Below are 19,997 nucleotides of genomic sequence, written 5' to 3'. Positions count from 1 at the left end.
GCAATACTTTATATTCTTCTGAAAAATAACACCACAAGGTCACGACCATCACAGTAATAATCCTGATAGGTTAAAAATGAATCGTATTGCCGGAACTGCAGATGTGTTTTACATGACAGCGGCGAGGCATCAGGTGACCGGAAAATATAACTTGGTGGTCAGAAAATATAACTGGTGGGTCAGAAATTATAAATGGGTGGTCAAAAAATACAATTGGGTGGTCAGAAATATAATTGATTGGTCAGAAAATATAACTGGTGGTCAGAAAATATAATCGGGTAGTCAGAAAATATCACTTGTGGTTAGAAAATATAACTGGATGGTCAGAAAATATAAATGGTAGGTCAGAAAAGTCAATATAAGTGTTATCTGAAACACCACGAAACCTACTGTTCTTGTGCACTTTGTGAACCAACATCAAGCTAGTGGACATTTAATGGACATGGTTATTAAAATCTTATTGTAGAACTGAACTTTTTGGTCAGCTAGTCACCTCATTAAAAAAAAATACAGCTATAAACCCATTTGAAAAAAAAATATTTCTATCGCTTCATTCCAAAAATGGAAGGCGACCCGGTCACCCGATGGGCTTCCGGAAGTGCCATCTGTAAGTAAATCGTGCAACGCACGAGACGACCTCACGCGCATACAGGGGCGAACGTCGGACACATAAGCACGGTAAGTGTGGCTTTGTATAAAACCATATCAATATGTTTATCTATTTATACATAACGTATAATTGTCCACATTCAGTGTATTTAAGGAGATTTTCGAGGCTAGAACTAGAATAATCAACAATGTAGAGCAAGGGTAACGTGATTTCGCCCAGTGTGTAAATGATTCGCACACCTGACGATTTTTTGCGTTTTTCTTCCGAATGGTCGAGGACTGTGCTTTTTTGTTATATGTTGACTAATACCAAACTTTAGTGGAACTTTTGCAATTTCAAATACTTCTTTTCAAATAAAGTTCGTTTTGAAAACAAAATTTAACTGATACGACTCTCTTCCGATAAAATGGATACCGGATGCTTAAATATTTTATTTAAAATAATCCCAGTTGTTGATTGAAATGTGAATTTGCAAATATTTAGGAAAACTATCATTTGATCAGATTACAATCAAAACTGAATACAAACCCACTAAAGTATAACTAATAATAGCGTTGACCTGCAGACATCCCGTCAATATCGCCGCCTTGTTTACATTAAACCTACGTAGGGAGCGGTCATTATTCAAAGCAAAAATGGCGGTAAATAGACACTTTCCATTTTTTTCATTATTTTGTTTTTAAAGATTACATAATATCAAACATTCCTTGGAGCCAAGATAGGTCACGTATAGAGTGTCGGGCAATGATACCTCAGGTGATGATCCGACTTGTGTTGTTCGATTCCTGCCCTGCACGGGTTCACCTTGAATCTGAGATCGTAGACCGTCGTTTACTGTTTCCGTTATCGCTTGGCAAGCTACTTTACACCAATTGCTCTGGATAGCATGCAGCAGGCCCTTCGAACGTTATTCAGCGAGTAGCCAACAACTACTACACGTCAAAATGACTGTCAAATGGCGATAAACTAAACAAGCAAACAATCTGAAATACCCACAGTCACACACAGACACTTAGGTGTAATACTCTACGTTTTACAAGATTGCGATGAAAATGTTCCTCAACATGTGATGTAATGGAAATTCATTCATTGAGTTTTCCAATATGATGAAAAGTTTGGGTTTCTTTTCAGTGTCAGTCTTCTCACTTTGGTTTTGTTTGTTTTTTTGTTTAACGTCCTATTAACAGCCAGGGTCATTTAAGGACGTGCCAGGTTTTGGAGGTGAAGGAAAGCCGGAGTACCCGGAGAAAAACCACCGACCTACGGTCAGTACCTGGCAACTGCCCCACGTAGGTTTCGAACTCGCAACCCAGAGGTGGAGGGCTAGTGATAAAGTGTTGGTACACCTTAACCACTCTGCCACCGCGGCCCCTTCTCACTTTGGACCAAGGGATGAGACTGATTTTTTATTTGATTTTTAAAAAACTTTTTTTTTTCTTTTTTTTTTTTAAAGATAATTTTAAGTTATTAGGTCATCATGTCGACGTCGACTGCGGCGCCCGCACAAGAGTTTTCCGTGCGATAACTCAAGTTTCCCTGGGCTGATCAAGCTCAATCATCATACAGACCACCCTGGCAATATATACTTAGAGAAGTTTGAAGGGGACATAACCAGTATTTTCAGATGTAATGATTTTCAATGAAATTGTTATTTTTTTTCCTTTTGTTCTTGCTTGCAGACTCCACTATGACGTTTGTCCACCTGCTATGCGTGACGTCACTGTACATGATGTCACTATGGGACGTGGTCCAGACAGTCAGAATACATTCCTACAATGTCGCCCTCCTTAATCTTATTGACCACTACGAGGATCGGGATCCATACGTCATCCGGGCACTGCAAAACAGGGATTATGACGTCATGTGTCTGCAAGAGGTACGATACCATAAATTTGTAAGATCTAGATATTTTGATTTTGTAAAAAAAATCCACAAACAACTTCCCAAACACATAGCGCAAAACTATAGTTTAGAAGTAATGGTACGCATAATACCCAACAAATAGTACATTGTGTATTTTGTAAGCGATATAAAAAACAAAAAAACAAAAACAAAAACAAAACAAAAACAAACAAAAAAGACACAAAAAAGGGCGATATGCTGGATATGCATTCCATCTGTTCGCTTTAATCAGAGCTCAAAATAATAATACTCACAATCTGACTCTAAAAATTTTAGCTCGCCTATTCGGCGCATATGAGACATATTGGAGGTGTAAATTAATGCAGCCGTCCCGGCATTGAAGTTCGTGCGTCGGCGGCGTTCCACCTAATTTTTTCAAGCTTGCCAGAGTCTTTTGACACTTTTGACTTACTTTCTTCTGGAAAAATATAGCTTATATTTCAAGACAATGATCATGTATGTTCGATTTCTATTTAGGTGTGGTACGGAAGTGACGTTGACAGGATGCGGAAGACATTGGGCAGTAGTATCTCCGTGTTCACAGCGCCCTTGTACCAGGAAACAATGCTATGGGGCTGGGTAAATGCTCCTCCGTGTCACAAAGCGGCGAAGACTGTCGCCTGTATATTCTTACACTGTGCGTCATTGACGAGCTTGGCCGCCCTTACGAGTTGTTCTGTTAGTTGTGGAATGATGACAGAAAGTCAGGCATGTATTTCCTGTCTCACCGTTTCCGGTAAGGGGGCGCTTCGGTGCTTTGACTACTTGAAGCGTGAAGCGATGAATGTCCCTGGGGTCGTCCTTCTGAGCAAGAGGAAAGTGAACTCCGTCAAATCCGTCTTCTTCGAACCGAACGTGAAACAGATCTTACGACGAGCATATATCGAGGCCGAGGTAAATTTTCTTCTTTAAATTGATTATACGTATTTGAGATTTTGTAAGGAGGCATATTTCGGCCATATCGCCAAAATGAACACGTCATGCGACAAAGTGTCCTTTCGCATTTGCGGGCTATTTTTGTCACATGGCGATTTGTCACTTTTTGCATTGTGGGTACATTTTGTATGTCAATGCGACAGTGGGGCATGGCCGTATTTTATATACAATGTACTGAAAACGGAAGAATTTCGAAGTTGTGTTCTTTATATATAAAACAGTGCCGTGTCAAGATCTGTTCCTTGTGAGAAGACTTTTTGATTGGTATTATATTTGCTGGCATGCTGAACTGCTGACCTTGACCATAACCATGACCTTTGACCTACTATAAAAATTACTTGGCCACACCATGTTTACCTATGAGAAATGGATTTTATATTTGACATGCATATTCCTTGTCACAAAATCTTTCCATTAGTACTTTATTTGCAAAGCTACTGACATTGACCATGACTATTGACATAAACGTACTTTAAAAAATCAAATCTTGGTCACAGTATATTAAACATACAAGATAGGGCTACCATATTTGATATGTGCGTTTCTTGTCATAAGACCTTTCCATTGGTACTACATTTACAGTCCCGCTTACCTTGTCGGCGACTCTTGACTAACTTTTGAAAAACTTGTAAATTCAGCTACGATATAGGACCCTTCCATTGCAACTACAATTGCGAACCTGCTGACGTTCCCAATGGCCCACTCGGCGAGTTATGTTGTCTTCTGACGACTCTTGTTATAAACCTCTTATTCCAAACACTATATTTAGATGTACATATACGAATGCTTGAACTTATTGTAGATTGAAGGCGTCGGGACAGTCATATGCAGTCATACTGCCTCCAATATTGGCGAAGAATATTATGAACGTATGTATTGAAATAAACATTGCCGATATATTTGCTTTCTGTAATAGTTAATCAAAATTAAACAAAGTTAATCATTTTACAATGCACGAATTCGATTGTACATCATATTATCTTAAAGGTATATATGTATGCCACAATTCTGATTTCGTGTGCCACAAATCTAATGTTATAAAATAAATATACTAGTTCTTCTTATTTCACAATACTGTATATGTTGTACCATTCTTAGTTATATAAAACTCCCAACCAAAATGTTTCAAAAATTGTAAACAAGCAGTAGAGATAATTAGAAATAGATATTTTACGAACGGAAACTAACCGGGGAATTCTATCAAACGTGAATCAATCCAGACCTGACACCGAATTGTTACGGACATTCCCGAGTGGTATCCAGTTGTAATTCGCATCCCCAAACATACTTGGATTCTATTATATTTTTTTCCTCTCTGTATTTATTTCCCTCACATATCCCCCTTAGCTGACCCTTCTATAATGTAATCAATCACCTTGTAAAATAGCGGAAGTTGTCTGAATTTACCAGCTTCGATTGGTCGGAATTCCCCTATAACTTTAGCCTACTAAAAAGGAGTTCGCCTAGAGAGCTACAGGTCTCAACTTCGAGTCATTATTTAATTTACTATTTCCTATTACATTTCACATGCCATTCCATTTCAGCAAACCTCCGAGACGTTTACTCAAGTTGGGAGGAACAGAATCTCGCGGATTCTCGTAAGCTAACGGAAGCAGCGCGCCTGTCTAACAAGCCTCTGATAATGGGAGACCTTAATACGAGTCCCGGAATACCAGTCCATAATGTGACGGCGGATTTCGTGGGTAAGGTTTATACAGGCTACGTACATGTATTATTAGGACGCACACAACTAAATAATTTACTATAAGTTATTACTAGTGACCCCATCCCTTCATTCGTTCATTTGAAGTTCAAATGATGTGAAATTGATATCAAATTAAAGTTTGAAGTTTTTTTTATTGGATAAATGCTATTCTTGTATAGGTTTAATGACATATAAGAGTACACGGGTACTCGAAAGACAGTAACCTTGACATTTATAGTGCACTGGGGAACCTCCGCATGGGGAATCCCCACCTTTTTACACCTGGAATCCTACATCATTCTATTTTTAATTGGAGTGTATATTTTTGATTTTCCAATTCTCAAGACCCTACACTTTATTCTAGTATGTAGAAAGTACCCATTTCATATGTTATTTACTCAGGAAAATAGCTATAAACCTAAGAAACACATTTTCCTCGGGGATTTGGTTCAGGTGAAACACCAGCTGATTGGCTGATTTAGTTGTGTGAATCTTGATTAGGAATGGTGCGGGTCTAGGGACGTAAAATTCAATGGATGACTACCATATTCATTAATAAACAATACACTGAACGTATGGCTTTAATATTTCGATATGTTTTAAGACTAGTATTTAAATGAAAAAGCGAGTTACCAGCAATGTTCATGTATATTTGTACTGTACATTAAAACGCATGGAAGAGTTCAAAACCGAAGCAGCTAGAAATATGCAATAATTAAGAGACATCATTAATAGTGTACATATACACATTGTTTTGAAAATATGGAGAGTATAGGTCACTTAAACCGACTTCCAAAAGAAATGATGTTTCCTTTAAGTCAGGTGGTAGAGCGAATGTTCAATAGTTTATTCAACTGGAAGCCTTATGGCTCATAAGTATGTAACGTGACATGGGTGTTACACTGTAGTTCGAGCCCATATTATTGTTTGGATGTTGAGGGCTTGTAATGTAAAGTATAGAATTTATCGTATAGTTGTACAAATATTGATAACCAATGCCGTTAACGTGTAAATCATGACTGTCCATTAAGGTGCCTACAACCATTTCTTGTCTGAGGGATTCGCTTCGCCGTATGTTGCCATGGTCGGAAGATGCACATACTGTCTTCAGAATCCTCTCATGCATGGCTGGAACCACAGTCACGTGCTCGATCACGTGTTTGTGCGAGATCACACGGTCATCAGTGCTAGGGTAAGGCTGACCTTTATCACGTGTTACCTCGGATCTAATCACCGTGATGTCACCATGTGCAAATGTAATCCAGATATCAATAAAATATGTCACTCCATCCTTTTACAAACAAGTTTTGTATCTAATTAACATAAAAATGGACACTTTATTCACTCAATATGGCGTTATATCGATCTGGTACAGTATATTGTTACAGATTTAAAAGCGTACTGAAAATTGTGTTATTTGTTTGAAGTACTCTACTTGGTAATAAAAAATAACAAAAGTAAAAAAATGAAACTTTCCATGCATTTATTCATAACATGTAAAAGTATTATTCTCATTTTCAAACGACCTGTAATAAATCAGTTGTGGACTTCAGTTGAGGTCTATCCCTAACTTATGAACCTTGTCATCGACAATATTCAGCTCAGCCTCGGTCAATATTGTTAAGACCATGTTCGAAAATTTAAATTGTGATATTACCCCCTTACCAAGGACCGTAACCATGACAATGTTACATAAGCAATACGTTCACTACTTTACCATGTCATTTAGTCCATTGCCTCTAAAACAAATTTCCACGTGTTATACACGTGACAATCTTCTCAAACGATAAATTGGTTGGCTCTTAAAGTAACACTTGTTCTTGTTTCAGAGGTTATTTGTCGAAAACATCCTTGATGAAAATTTCCCGATGTCGGACCATTATGGTATTGAGGTGGAAGTTGGAAATTAAAGACCTCTGAAAAAGGGGGCCAATTTGAGTACGTTCCTGATGAAAACGAGGCTGGATTTTTGGTGCAAAACTTCCACTGAAAATGAGGCTTGTCGTTATGGAGACGCTTCTGCTGAAAATGAGGCTGGTTGTTTACTGGGGGCACATCTAATGAAAACGAGGCTTGCAATGGGTGCACGTAACTGTAAACAAAGCTTTTTGTCATGTGACAATTTCACTGAGAACGAAACTTGTTGTCATGGGGATACTTAACATAAAAATGCGGCTTGTTGTTTTTGGAACTCTCCAATTGAAGATGAAATCATGTACAACTATAAAAAAAACAAGATTTATAGATGTTTATTTTTTGTACCTATATACATATTTATTTATTTGTATATTTATAATTGTCTTTATAGACACACATATCTTATGATTAACAATAAGATTGAAATAAAAAAACGGATTATAGCAGCACTAAAGAAAACTTGTTTATTTTTTCAGCCCACCATCATCAGATGGTCAGAGGATCAGATGGTGGGCTATTCACATCGCCCTAAGTCCATGGCCCGTAGTCCGTCTGTCCTCCGTCCATAAAATCGATTTTTCTTAAAAAGGACTTGAGAGGAAGTTGAAGTTTGTTATTGATAAACTTAGATATTTCTTAGGCTTGATATGGAGGTTCCCCGTGTGATTATAAAGGAAAGGTAGAGAAAAGATCAGTCTTATAGATCACTCAATGCTTGGTCCCAAGATCCCTCTTTAATTTCCACGCCTTAAAATATTATATTTTCTTCTATCTACCCCTTAATCCGTGCCATTTTAAATCGAATGTTAGGAATACGAGAGATGTGGTCATGTCTATCGAATCTGTCCAATAATGTAAAATGTAGTACACATATGTTCGAGAAAAGACAAGCGAAAAAGTCAACATCAAGATTAATATCAAACTTTTTTTTTTTTAACAAAATCATGTTTTACCTCCAGCGAAGATTAATGGGTTGCCAGGGTTGGGGAGCCCTGAGGTTAATCCCTAGCACAACAGGTGTTCTCACATAGGAGGGCTCTTTTTCAACACTATCATTCAAAATGCAAATACAAATATCCACATTGTATTAATTTTATTATTATATCCTGGGGGCGAAAAAAGCGAATGATAAACCTATTAAAATTACAATTTTTTGCAGTTTCACGGAGTAGAACTATCCCAGTTATATGAAAATATGATCTGACATTTTACATGCAACTTAATCACTGTCGCTTTGCTTAAGGCTGTATATGGACCTGTTAAAGCCAATTAATTGGATCAGTTAAGGCATACGTGTAATATAGACCATTGCTTCATTTAACATTCCCGAGGAAATATTCTTGCTTCCTTTTATTCGGGCGGAGCGATCTGATCACTGGTAAATCATATAAAGAAACTTATACCGACATGCATATATGCAATCGATATGGGATTAATTTGAATTTTGAAATAAAACCGTAGATTTTTTTAAAATTCAACAGAAATGCTATTAATCGACTAATCTGCTCGTCCTTATTCTGATACTTATGACATATGGACTATTCGTGGTTTCAAACTGTCCTGATAGAACATACTACTGTATATAAAGAAAAGTAACTGTGTATTTCAGCTAAATTTCATTGGATCTACATGTACTTTGAAAACCGCGAATATGTCTGTAGTTTTAAGTATTTGACGTTATACAATCGACATACTTTTTAAATAAAGTAGTCTAAAGAAAATGTCGATAACATACCTTTTTCACTACAGAGCGTAAACACATTTACTTTATCTTAATGTTGGTTAAGGAGGAACAGCCTCTCCCTATTATAAAGACGTTTTCGTCATAAGTTTTCTCCCCATCCCCTTTCAACGCAATATATTCAATTGCTGATCAAAGGCAGATAAGTGTAAATGTACCGACAATCGAATCCTAGGTCTAAATTAAGTGTATGTCGCCAAAATGAAACTTAATGGGAAATGTGTCTTTTTGTCCAAGTAGTAAAAGTTATAATCTTTAAATTAACACAGCAGTTTCAGTCTCAAGGGAAGTCTAATTGATGTCCGTTTCACCTGAGTAGATTTGTATGACTCATGTGACCCATTACGGAAATAATAGTTCAGATCGCCCCGACCAATAAATGGGAGGCGTCACAGTCCAGGTAAAGTATCATACATATATACTTTGATAACACATAAGCCCCCTCTGTAGGTAAAAAACACGATACGCAGACCACGTGCATACAAGGAAATACGTCCGATAACTAACAAGGTAAGTTTGGCTCTGTATTGACAAAATATACAATTTATATATAAAATAGTTGACCATATATGTAGCTTAGATATGTAGATATATTCGACGGGTACTATCAGTTTGTAAACACCAAGCATGTCTTCTGTTGTATTTCCTTCATTTTATGCATTTTTAAAGCGTGTGGCAGCTTATTCATATGCATCTTAGACGAAGTATTGATAGCTGGTGGGTTTTTTTTTGTTTTGTTTTTTGTTTTTGTTTTTTTTTTTTTTTTTTTTTTTTATTTTTTTTTTTTTTTTCAAGAAATAAAAGTTAAGGAAAGAAAGAAAGAAAGAAAAGAAAAACCTGTAACAGAAAATGCTTGATGTTGAGATGTGTTATTGTGTGTGTGGTTCTTATGAATTCATGTATTAAAAATGTCTTTAAAAATTAAAAACTAAAAAAAAAAGAAGAAATATACATGTATATAGTACAGACATGATAAATGTGTGAGTGGGTGATGATATTTAGTTTTCTCTGCATTGTTATTACATTTAATGTGTTTGTATGGGATATATGTATGTGTGTGTGTATACATGTGTGTATGTGATTAATGAACTACTGTAAAAGCCTCTGCACATGATATTCAACAATAATATACACTAGTACATGTAGATGTATATAATCTTCTCACGGTCATTTCAGTACTCGATTGAGTTTATACAAGTCTTGGTATGTGTGTGTATGTGTAAGAAATTATGTAATGTACATTGTATTCATGATGAAAAACTCAATAAAAAGTTAATTATAAAAAAAAATGCTAAAAATGACCCATAGTCATGACATCGTCTACTTTTAGTTGAAGAGTTAGGATTTTTGTATCGCATATAAATTATCCGATAAAAGTAAAGTATACGTTCCTTTACGTAATTCTTGTCAAACTATTGAAAAAACACACCAAAAGGACAAAAAAAAAAAAAAAAGCAAAAATAAGGAAATTGGACATTTTTTAATTGGTATTAACCATATATTTTTATCCACAACTGATTATACAGTGGGCAACTAAGTTTTATCATAATACGCGTAGAGAGGTTTTTACTAAAGGTGAAATATTTTGAATGCCTCGCAGATTTCAAATACGTTAGTTGACGAAATGTTTGCCTGTAGGACTATCGCCGTAGATTACAACACTTTTGATAACCAATCGATATTAACACGTTGACCATTGCCCCTTGCCTATATTTTCGCTTTTAGTTACAAATGTTATACATGTATATATTTATGTTCTGTATTCAGTTGCTTTATCATCAGCGTTTTATTAGTTACAATTTCAGAAAACATTCAACAAAATGTAATATTGACATTTTTACTTGATACTACGATATTGACACTATAACATTGACACTATAACATTGACACTATTATATTGACACTATTACATTGACACTATTATATTGACACTATAACATTGACACTATTATATTGACACTATTACATTGACACTATTATATTGACACTATTACATTGACTATTATATTGACACAATAACATTGACACTATTATATTGACACTATAACATTGACACTATTATATTGACACTATTATATTGACACTATAACATTGACACTATTATATTGACACTATAACATTGACACTATTATATCGACACTATTACATTGACACTATAACATTGACACTATTATATTGACACTATTATATTGACACTATTACATTGACTATTATATTGACACTGTTATATTAACACTGTTATATTGACACTGTTATATTGACACTATAACATTGACACTATTATATTGACACTATAACATTGACACTATTATATTGACACTATTACATTGACACTATTACATTGACACTATTATATTGACACTATAACATTGACTCTATTATATTGACACTATAACATTGACACTATAACATTGACACTATTATATTGACACTATTTAATTGGTATTGCGATATTGTTATTATTACATTGAAACTCTGATATATAAATATTGATTCTGGTATTGTATTGATAATGATACTATGATAGTGTCATTACGATAATGATACTAAGATGCTGACACTGATATTGACACTTTGATATTGGTACTATGGTATTGACAGTATGATATTGTTAGTATTATATTGACACTATGATATTGACGGTACGATATTGACAGTATGAAATTGACAGTATGATATTGACACTATGGTATTGACAATATGATATTGACACTATGGTATTGACACAATGATATTGTTTGTATTACATTGACACTGATATTGACAATACGATATTGACACTATAATGATATTGACATTATGATTTTGACCCTATGATAGTGACACTATGATATTGACACTCCACTACTGACACTATAATTATATTGACAGTATGATTTTGACACTACTATATTGACACTATGATATTGACACTCCACTACTGACACTATAATAATATTGACAGTATGATTTTGACACTACTATATTGACACTATTATATTGACACTCCACTATTGACACTAGGATATTGATACTTTGATATTGACTCTATGATATTGACAGTATGATAGTGACATTATGATATTGACACTATGATATTGACAGTATGATTTTGACACTACGGTATTGACACTACGATATTGACACTATGATATTGACACTATGATAATGTCACTACGATATTGACACTATGATAGTGACACTATGATATTGACACTATGATATTGTCACTACGATATTGACAGTATGATATTGACAGTATGATTTTGACACTATGGTATTGACACTATGATATTGACAATACGATATTGACAGTATGATATTGACTCTATGATAGTGACTCTATGATATTGACACTATGATAATGTCACTACGATATTGACACTATGATAATGTCACTACGATATTGAAACTATGTATTGGCACTATGATAATGTTACTACGATATTGACACTATGATATTGACAGTATGATATTGACACTATGATATTGACACTATGATATTGACACTATGATATTGACAGTATGATATTAACACTATGATATTGACAGTATGATATTGACACTATAATATTGACACTATGATATTGACAATACGATATTGACAGTATGATATTGACAGTATGATACTGACTCTATGATATTGACAATATGATATTGACACTATGATAGTGACACTATGCTATTGACACTATGATATTGTCACTACGATATTGACACTATAATATTGACAATATGATAATGACACTATGATATTGACACTATGATATTGACAATACGATATTGATATGGTGCACATTTGCACTTGGATGTTGGTTTTCTGTTTTTTATTTGACTTTACAAGGTTGTATGCTCTCTTGACATAGCTGTGAGGTAAGGTAGCGATTCATCTCCTCCTATAGGAGACACAAGTTACTTTATTTGATTTTGTGATTTTCCCACAATCCCTTATTAAGATTTCACTGAGCATGTACTGTGAAAATTTGAATTTTAAGATTTTGATTGAAACATTTGTGCTGCAGCCCAAAACGTTTTCAGACAAAAGCCTCCACAAGTCAATTCTGGCCGTTTCGGACTGATTCTTGTTTGTTTTTGTTTTTGTTTTTGTTTTTGTTGTTTTGCTTTGCTTTTCCCCAGATTTCACACTATGATGTTTGTACGGCTGTTTTGTGTTACGTCATTGTATATGACGTCACTATGGGGCGTGATTCAGGCAATAAAAATACAGGCATTCAACGCCGGGTTATTCGGACGAATAGACAACTATGAAGAACGGAAGCCAAACATTATCCGGGCACTGAAATCCGGAGACTATGACGTCATGTGTCTTCAAGAGGTGAGTATTAACGATAAATTTTAATATAAGAGAGTTATCTCCCTTGGTAGTCCCTCTTGATAGCAATTTCAGACTTAGACCATGAGTACATATATTTCTATCTGTAATACGGTAATGGATACACACTTATATAAACTTATATGAGACGTTATATAAGGTGATATTGGCTAAATATCTGGCTCCCTGGAGGCAAGAGTCATTATGGATTAGAAGACGGTTAAGTGTATTTCAATCAGATATGGTTTTGAACGTATCGCCCCATGACAAAACAAAGTTAATTTTGAGGCGGGGTCGCCTTGTAGTAGTAGGTGACTTCCTCACAGAACAACATACGGGAGGCCTGTTACCCGCCATCCAGAGCAATTAAGGTGAAATGGCTCGCCCAAGGACACAATCATGACAGCACAGACCAGTCCGTTTCTCAGCTTCTCGAGCAACACAAACCGACACGTGTAGAGAACGTCGAACTCTGTATATCGGACATTCACCCGACGTTAATTATAAGTGACCGAAACTCTAACCGACTGAGCTATCGTAGCCCTGGCCTTTCTGGCCACTAGGATAGCATATTTCAACATTTATACAAAGAAAGAGTTTAAAATATGTTCCTTGTTAGTGCTGGAAAAGAACCCAATCAGTAGAGTATTCGCAATGTTACTACGCGGGGAAATGATATCTTCAGTGTCTTGTACAAAATGTGAATTTAATTCTTACAATCCTCTTGGCCTCTTCCTTCAACCATTAACAAATTCTAATTGTATGCATAATACTATATGGACAATGACTTATATAACCATTCCCTGATGAATACACATGTTTATTTATGTCAAATTATTAAACAAAAGTAGCATTTTATTACCAATTTTATTTCCAGGTGTGGTATGGGGACGACCTGGCCATGTTGAAAGAAGAACTAGATAAAAGCGTGTCCGTCTACTCGCCGCCTCTGTACCAAGAAATGATGTTTTTTGGTTGGGTAAAAGCACCCCCATGTCACAACGCAAAATCGACAGTAGCGTGTATTGCGTGGCACTGCACTACCTTGGCGGACAACAGGGCAGCGTTTGTGAATTGTGCTGCTGGCTGTGGATTGATGTCCAAAAGCCAGGGATGCATTTCTTGTTTAGCGTTTTCCGGGTTAAATGAGATATTCCGCTGTTTTGACTACACAAAACGGGAGGCAATCAACGCACCTGGAATTGTGCTTCTCAGTAAGAAGAAGGTGAAATCCGTCAAAACCGTTTTCTTTGAACCGGACGTAAAACAAATCCTCATACGGGCTTATATCGAGGCTGAGGTAGGTATTCTTGTTGTAGTTGGGTTTTTTTTGTTTTTGTTTTGGGGGGGGGGGGGGGGGGGGGTTTGTAGCTGTTTTTTGTTGTTGTTGTTTTGTTGTTGCTGTTTTTTTGCTTTTTTGTTTGTTTGTTTGTTGTTGTTTTTTTGCATGTTTTTTTTTCATTGTGTATGATTTCTAAAAAGATGCCAATCTCGAGAATAAGAATGTTATGAAGGGTTTCTATGGAAGTCATTTGGCCCCATTGCGCCATGATAGGTTACCGCATCGCTTTGATTTCTTTCTCAAGAAAACATATACTGTTTATTGATATAGTTATACGTGAAAAAAATTAATTTACAAAATGTAACTAGACAGGAGAATATTTGACCATAGCATAAAATGCAAAAAAAAAAGCCTAATGGTCGGTTGTTAGGTTGTAATAATTGTCAATATAGATACATTCTAGATGAGAGATAAAATAGGAAGTCATAACCAGCGGCATAGCGTCCATAAGAAAAAAAGCCCGGCTTACACGTAAAAATTCCTACCTTGTGTCGGGCTAATAGTTCAAGTAACCATCGAATTTGTATGAGTAATGATCATAACATCAAATTCATAAATTCAATAGCCAAATTAGTAGCGAGTTTACCATAAATGATGAACTAGATATAACCGGTAAGCCTAGTACATTCAGGAATACCAACAGCGTCATACTTTGTCTATGACTAGCCTTTCAATCCCATGTTTCAGAGTTTATAAAGTGAACAAGCGTATGTATTCAAAATGAAGACCGAAAACATATACTGTGTGCAACCCGCACAGCGACCCAAAATTGAAAAGTTTTACTCTAAAGTCGCTGGTTACCGAATGGGCAAATCTTGGACAGCTTGTTGAATGCCACATCAGGGGGCCGCAGTGACCGAGTGGTTAAGGTGTCCTGACACTTTATCACTAGCCCTCCACATCTGGGTTGCGAGTTCGAAACCTACGTGGGGCAGTTGCCAGGGCTACCAGGGCTCTTGACTTCCAAACCCCTCAGGTGTCATTCTGTATAACTGACGTACAAATCACATTCATCTCGACAATACATATAATAAAATAGCATCTATATAGTGAAGTGGTTGGATACGGTGTTATTGCTATTTCAAAAACCTGTTAACGTTTAAATTTAAACATTTGACAAGAAACAGCCCGATGGATCATACAGTATCAAGGGCAAAATAATGGATTCGCTGAAGCATGACGTCAAAACGCAATAAATTGTTAAAAATCCTGTTTTGGTTTCTAGCCAATCAGATTAAGCTACAAAATATTGCGGTTTCAATTTTACGTGTCCTGATTAAACCTGTCTCCATAGACATTAGCACCAAGCTAGTCAAGCGTTTTGTCGACGTAAGAAGTATAGCCGATGCGCAATCGCAACATCCGGGCCTTGACAAAATCGATTGTGGTGATTGCCAGATGAGTTGTTCAAGAGTGTATTTTTTGTAGGCAGTATAAATAATCCGAGGTAAATAATCATCGTTCAAAAATGCAATTTGTTTTAAGACCTTATCAAATTCAGGATGTCCCTTAACACGTGCAATTTAATCTCAAATGCAGTTTTTTTTCAATATGAGACTTACATGTATGAATGAGAAGAAATTCAAACGGGGAAATAGCTGAATCTATTTTTAGATTGTCACAGTTTTAACATTTTCTATGATTCACTGATGATGTTATTATAATAACTTGTACTTATATTTATGTTTCTTGTAGATTGAGGATGTAGGAACGGTCTTCTGCAGCCATTTAACCTCAAACGACAATGCAGATTACTACGAACGTATGTTGAAATTATCACATGAATAATTGAACTCCTTCCTTCCTTCCACGAATCATATCAATATAATAAGCATAAAGCACACGTTTAGCTGTCAGTAGTTATCAGTCAGTGTCTGTGGCAGTTTCAGGATAAATGTATTTATCCCGCTTATGGCAAATATCTCGCCACCCTATCGGTTAAAACAACATCACTTGACGTCATGGATGACCCGTAAAGGGTCACTAAAAATCCATATCATGTCCCCAGAAATCTGTTCCTTGTCAATATCGAGTTATCGTTCCTGAAAGAACTCTCCACATTCAATAACAACCATGGCTGCTAATAAATGCTTCGGGGTTACAACGGAAGACGAATTGGCCGAGAAGCGTTTGAAATTAAATTTGGGCAATGCTTTATGATATAATATGAAAGCTTATTTGATTTAAAAGATACACAGGAAACGTTTAAATCGTTTGATGAGGTGAGGTTGAGGGTAATATTCGGGCAAATTATGTTGACGCCTGGAAGGCAGACGGTTCCAAAGATTGTTCCGTTTCAAGTCACTAACAAACTACGTAAATAATAACATTTCCCAATAAATCAACCTTTCAGGTCAGCCGATATTATAATCTTACAATCTATTTCAGCAAACCTCAAAGACAAGTACGCTTCATCAAAGGATCAAAATCTCGCGGACTCTCGTAAGCTAACGGAAGCAGCACGCCTGAAGAACAAACCTCTGATCGTCGGGGATCTGAATACTAGTCCTGAAGTTACGGCCTTCAACGTCACCGCAGACTTCGTGGGTAAGTAGCCAAGGATATTGCGTAATAGTATTGAGAAATCCCAGTTCTTTAATTTACCAGGGTTATATTTTGTAAATAATGCTGAATTTTAACATTAAAAAACAGGAATAAAAAGGACAATCTCTGTCCTAAATAATTAAATAAATACTTTTTTTTCGCCAATGTAAGTATTTTATACAAACGTAATCACTTGAAAAAGTGCACGTATTGCAGCTATATTACTTTACGATACTAAACCTTTTGATTCTCTAGTAATATGAAAAAGAAATATAAGTACATGTATTCTGTTTTTTCATATCATTATGCAATAGGTTAAAATATCGCCCTTTAATAAGCATAACCTAACAATGTATTACCATAGTCTTGGAACTCTTTTGATTAGCATACCCATTCTCAGAATAATGCAGCATGTCTCTTTAAGTCAAATTCTATTCTCAAATGCACACAGTATAACATATAAATCTACATATGTAAATCCACGGTTCCTATGTTTTAGGTTCCTACAACCATTTCCTGTCGGAGGGGTTTTCCTCGCCGTACGTTACCATGGTGGGAAAATGTACTTTTTGTGTTCCAAATCCTCTCGTTAAGGGCTGGATGTACAACAACATTCTAGATCACGTGATGATAAGAAATCACACAGTCCTAAGTGCCAAGGTATGTTATTCCTGTGTAAAACGCGATGGTTACAGAATATTGTCATGGTTACGTGTAAGAATGTCGTAAGTCCGTTATCATGACATTTTTTTTATTTCATTACCATGACAATAGTTCGTTGTCATGACATAAACACTAAACCATGACATAAAACTGTAACCATGACATTATTGTCATACCATTTGATTACGATATTATTCCGTTAAAGTGAAACTAGTTCGTGATCCCACAAATTCTTCACCATGATACGAGGGCTGAGTGATAAACTGTGAGCTTCATAATGAAGGAGGTATTCAAGGATGTTCTTTTTAAGTCCTACTATTCTCTGACTATATAGGGCCGTGTATCCATGGACTGGTCTCATTTGGTTAGTTTATATCGACGAGGTAGCACTCTACCGTAAACAAGACAAGAGACTTTTGCAAAATGGACAAAATCGGTTAGCGTTAGGGTATGGGTGAAAGAGTCTGTCATTACCATGGCTGCCTTTCACGATTGTGGCTTTAATTGATTGAGCGCACACCTTATTCGTCTGTTCTTGCTCCATAAGACTTTCATTTATTTCCAAAACTGAAAACAGCTATTTCGGGCACCTTAACCCTATCTCTTACCATAACCCTAACATGCAGTGGATGACTTTCTGAACAGGTAAGAAGAGGAGTTCTATAAAAGTACCATTGAGGTCCTTGAACATCGCTGGCAAAAGTGTATAGATATTGAAGGAGATAATGTTGACAAATTACTTAGTATACAATTTGTCCGGCAAAATTCAAATCATTCAATATGATGCTCACACATTAACAATCAACCCTCGTATATCATACAAGTACGTTACTTATATCATTAGGGCGGCCGTATTAGTTGATGGAATATGTCCATCCAGGATACTCCAGGAGTAACGGTCATTTTCACTTTCTGCATCTATGGAATATGTGCATCCTCGATACTCCAGGGGTTACGTTCAATTTTAATCTCTGCACCCCTGGAATACATTGTCTGCCCATCCTCCATACCCTATTTGTCGCGTTCAATTTCGCTCTCTGCACCCCAGGACTATGTGCATTCTCGATACTCCGGGGGTCACGCCCAATTTCGCTTTCTGCACTCCAGTAGTATTTTGATGCCACATGTCTCGCGTTCAATTTCGCTCTCTACACCTATGAATTATGTCCATCCTCGATACTCCTGTGTACGTTTAATTCCAATATCTGCCCCCCTGGAATACATTGTATGTCCATCCTCGATACTCCTGTGTACGTTTAATTCCAATATCTGCCCCCCTGGAATACATTGTATGCCCCTCCTCGATACTCCTGTGTACGTTTAATTCCAATATCTGCCCCCCTGGAATACATTGTATGTCCATCCTCGATACTCCTGTGTACGTTTAATTCCAATATCTGCCCCCCTGGAATACATTGTATGCCCCTCCTCGATACTCCTGTGTACGTTTAATTCCAATATCTGCACCCCTGGAATACATTGTACATGTATGTCCATCCTCGATACTCCAGTGGGTACGTTTCATTCCAATATCTGCACCCCTGGAATACATTGTATGTCCATCCTCGATACTCCTGGAGTTATATTTTCGCTGCACTTTAGAAGTATGTCCCTCCTCGATACTTAAGGTGGTACATTCACTGCGCTCTCTGTACCACATAAACTCTTGTGATTTGTCATAGCAAAATGAAAGGCATATGATTGGCTCCTTGAGAAATGCTAGGGAAATAACCTGACCAGTCGTCAAGCAAGTGCATTTCTTTTGAAGATACAGACGAACGACAACAATGTTCAAAGCTAGTCAAGAAATGACGAACGCGTTATTGTGCGATGATGTATTTCAGGTGTGCAGAGAGCGAACCCCTTGATTATCTAGTAATTACACATGCTTTTTGTTTCAGCGGATTTACGACCAGAATATTCCTTATAAAGACTATCCGATGTCGGACCATTATGGTGTGGAAGTAGAGATTGCAAACTGATAACATGTGCTAATTAAGGTGTTACTTTAATTACGATGTCACTAATTAAAATCATCAGTGAATCATATCGCCATACACTACATCACATGACTTTCTACACTATATCACGTGACTTTTCTATCAGGCATATACACGACCTTTAGAAAAGATATATTGTGTAGAAGTTTTACATGTCTGGATAAATTGGCTTTGATATAAAATAAATAGTTACCACGACAGCACACACAAAAGAGACTTTGATCTGGATGTACCCCGACCTTCAAAAGGAATAAAATTACATGGCCAATTGATCTGTTTATATTTTATATCTAAACAACCACGTGCTTAGTTCTCTCAAATGCAG

At 36.3% G+C, this 19,997-nt stretch overlaps 2 protein-coding genes across 3 annotated transcripts; both read left to right on the top strand.

Annotated features, from left to right (window-relative positions):
* The first annotated feature begins 585 nt into the window (after window positions 1–585).
* On the top strand, window positions 586–7,525 carry LOC117337021. The gene is made up of 7 exons (XM_033897769.1): window positions 586–678; window positions 2,290–2,486; window positions 2,990–3,406; window positions 4,251–4,317; window positions 4,993–5,151; window positions 6,185–6,345; window positions 6,983–7,525. Exons 2-7 carry the CDS (start codon window positions 2,298–2,300, stop codon window positions 7,061–7,063), a joined length of 1,074 nt encoding a protein of 357 aa, XP_033753660.1. The 5' UTR covers window positions 586–678; window positions 2,290–2,297; the 3' UTR covers window positions 7,064–7,525.
* Window positions 7,526–9,000: 1,475 nt separating this feature from the next.
* On the top strand, window positions 9,001–19,944 carry LOC117337020. 2 transcript variants are annotated; one of them, XM_033897766.1, is made up of 7 exons: window positions 9,001–9,321; window positions 12,928–13,126; window positions 14,001–14,423; window positions 16,161–16,227; window positions 16,854–17,012; window positions 17,509–17,669; window positions 19,574–19,944. In XM_033897766.1, the coding sequence occupies exons 2-7, from the start codon at window positions 12,938–12,940 to the stop codon at window positions 19,652–19,654; spliced, it is 1,080 nt and encodes a 359-aa protein (XP_033753657.1). In that variant the 5' UTR covers window positions 9,001–9,321; window positions 12,928–12,937; the 3' UTR covers window positions 19,655–19,944. The 2 variants fall into 2 exon arrangements, with proteins under 2 accessions (XP_033753657.1, XP_033753658.1); XM_033897767.1 differs by lacking the exons at window positions 9,001–9,321; window positions 12,928–13,126 and adding an exon at window positions 13,550–13,823.
* Window positions 19,945–19,997: the final 53 nt, after the last annotated feature.

Source organism: Pecten maximus, chromosome 11, assembly GCF_902652985.1.
Source record: "Pecten maximus chromosome 11, xPecMax1.1, whole genome shotgun sequence".
NCBI classification, from domain to species: domain Eukaryota; kingdom Metazoa; phylum Mollusca; class Bivalvia; order Pectinida; family Pectinidae; genus Pecten; species Pecten maximus.
The sequence above is the reverse complement of the archived record's forward strand: the minus strand, read 5'-3'. Positions and strand labels throughout refer to the sequence as shown.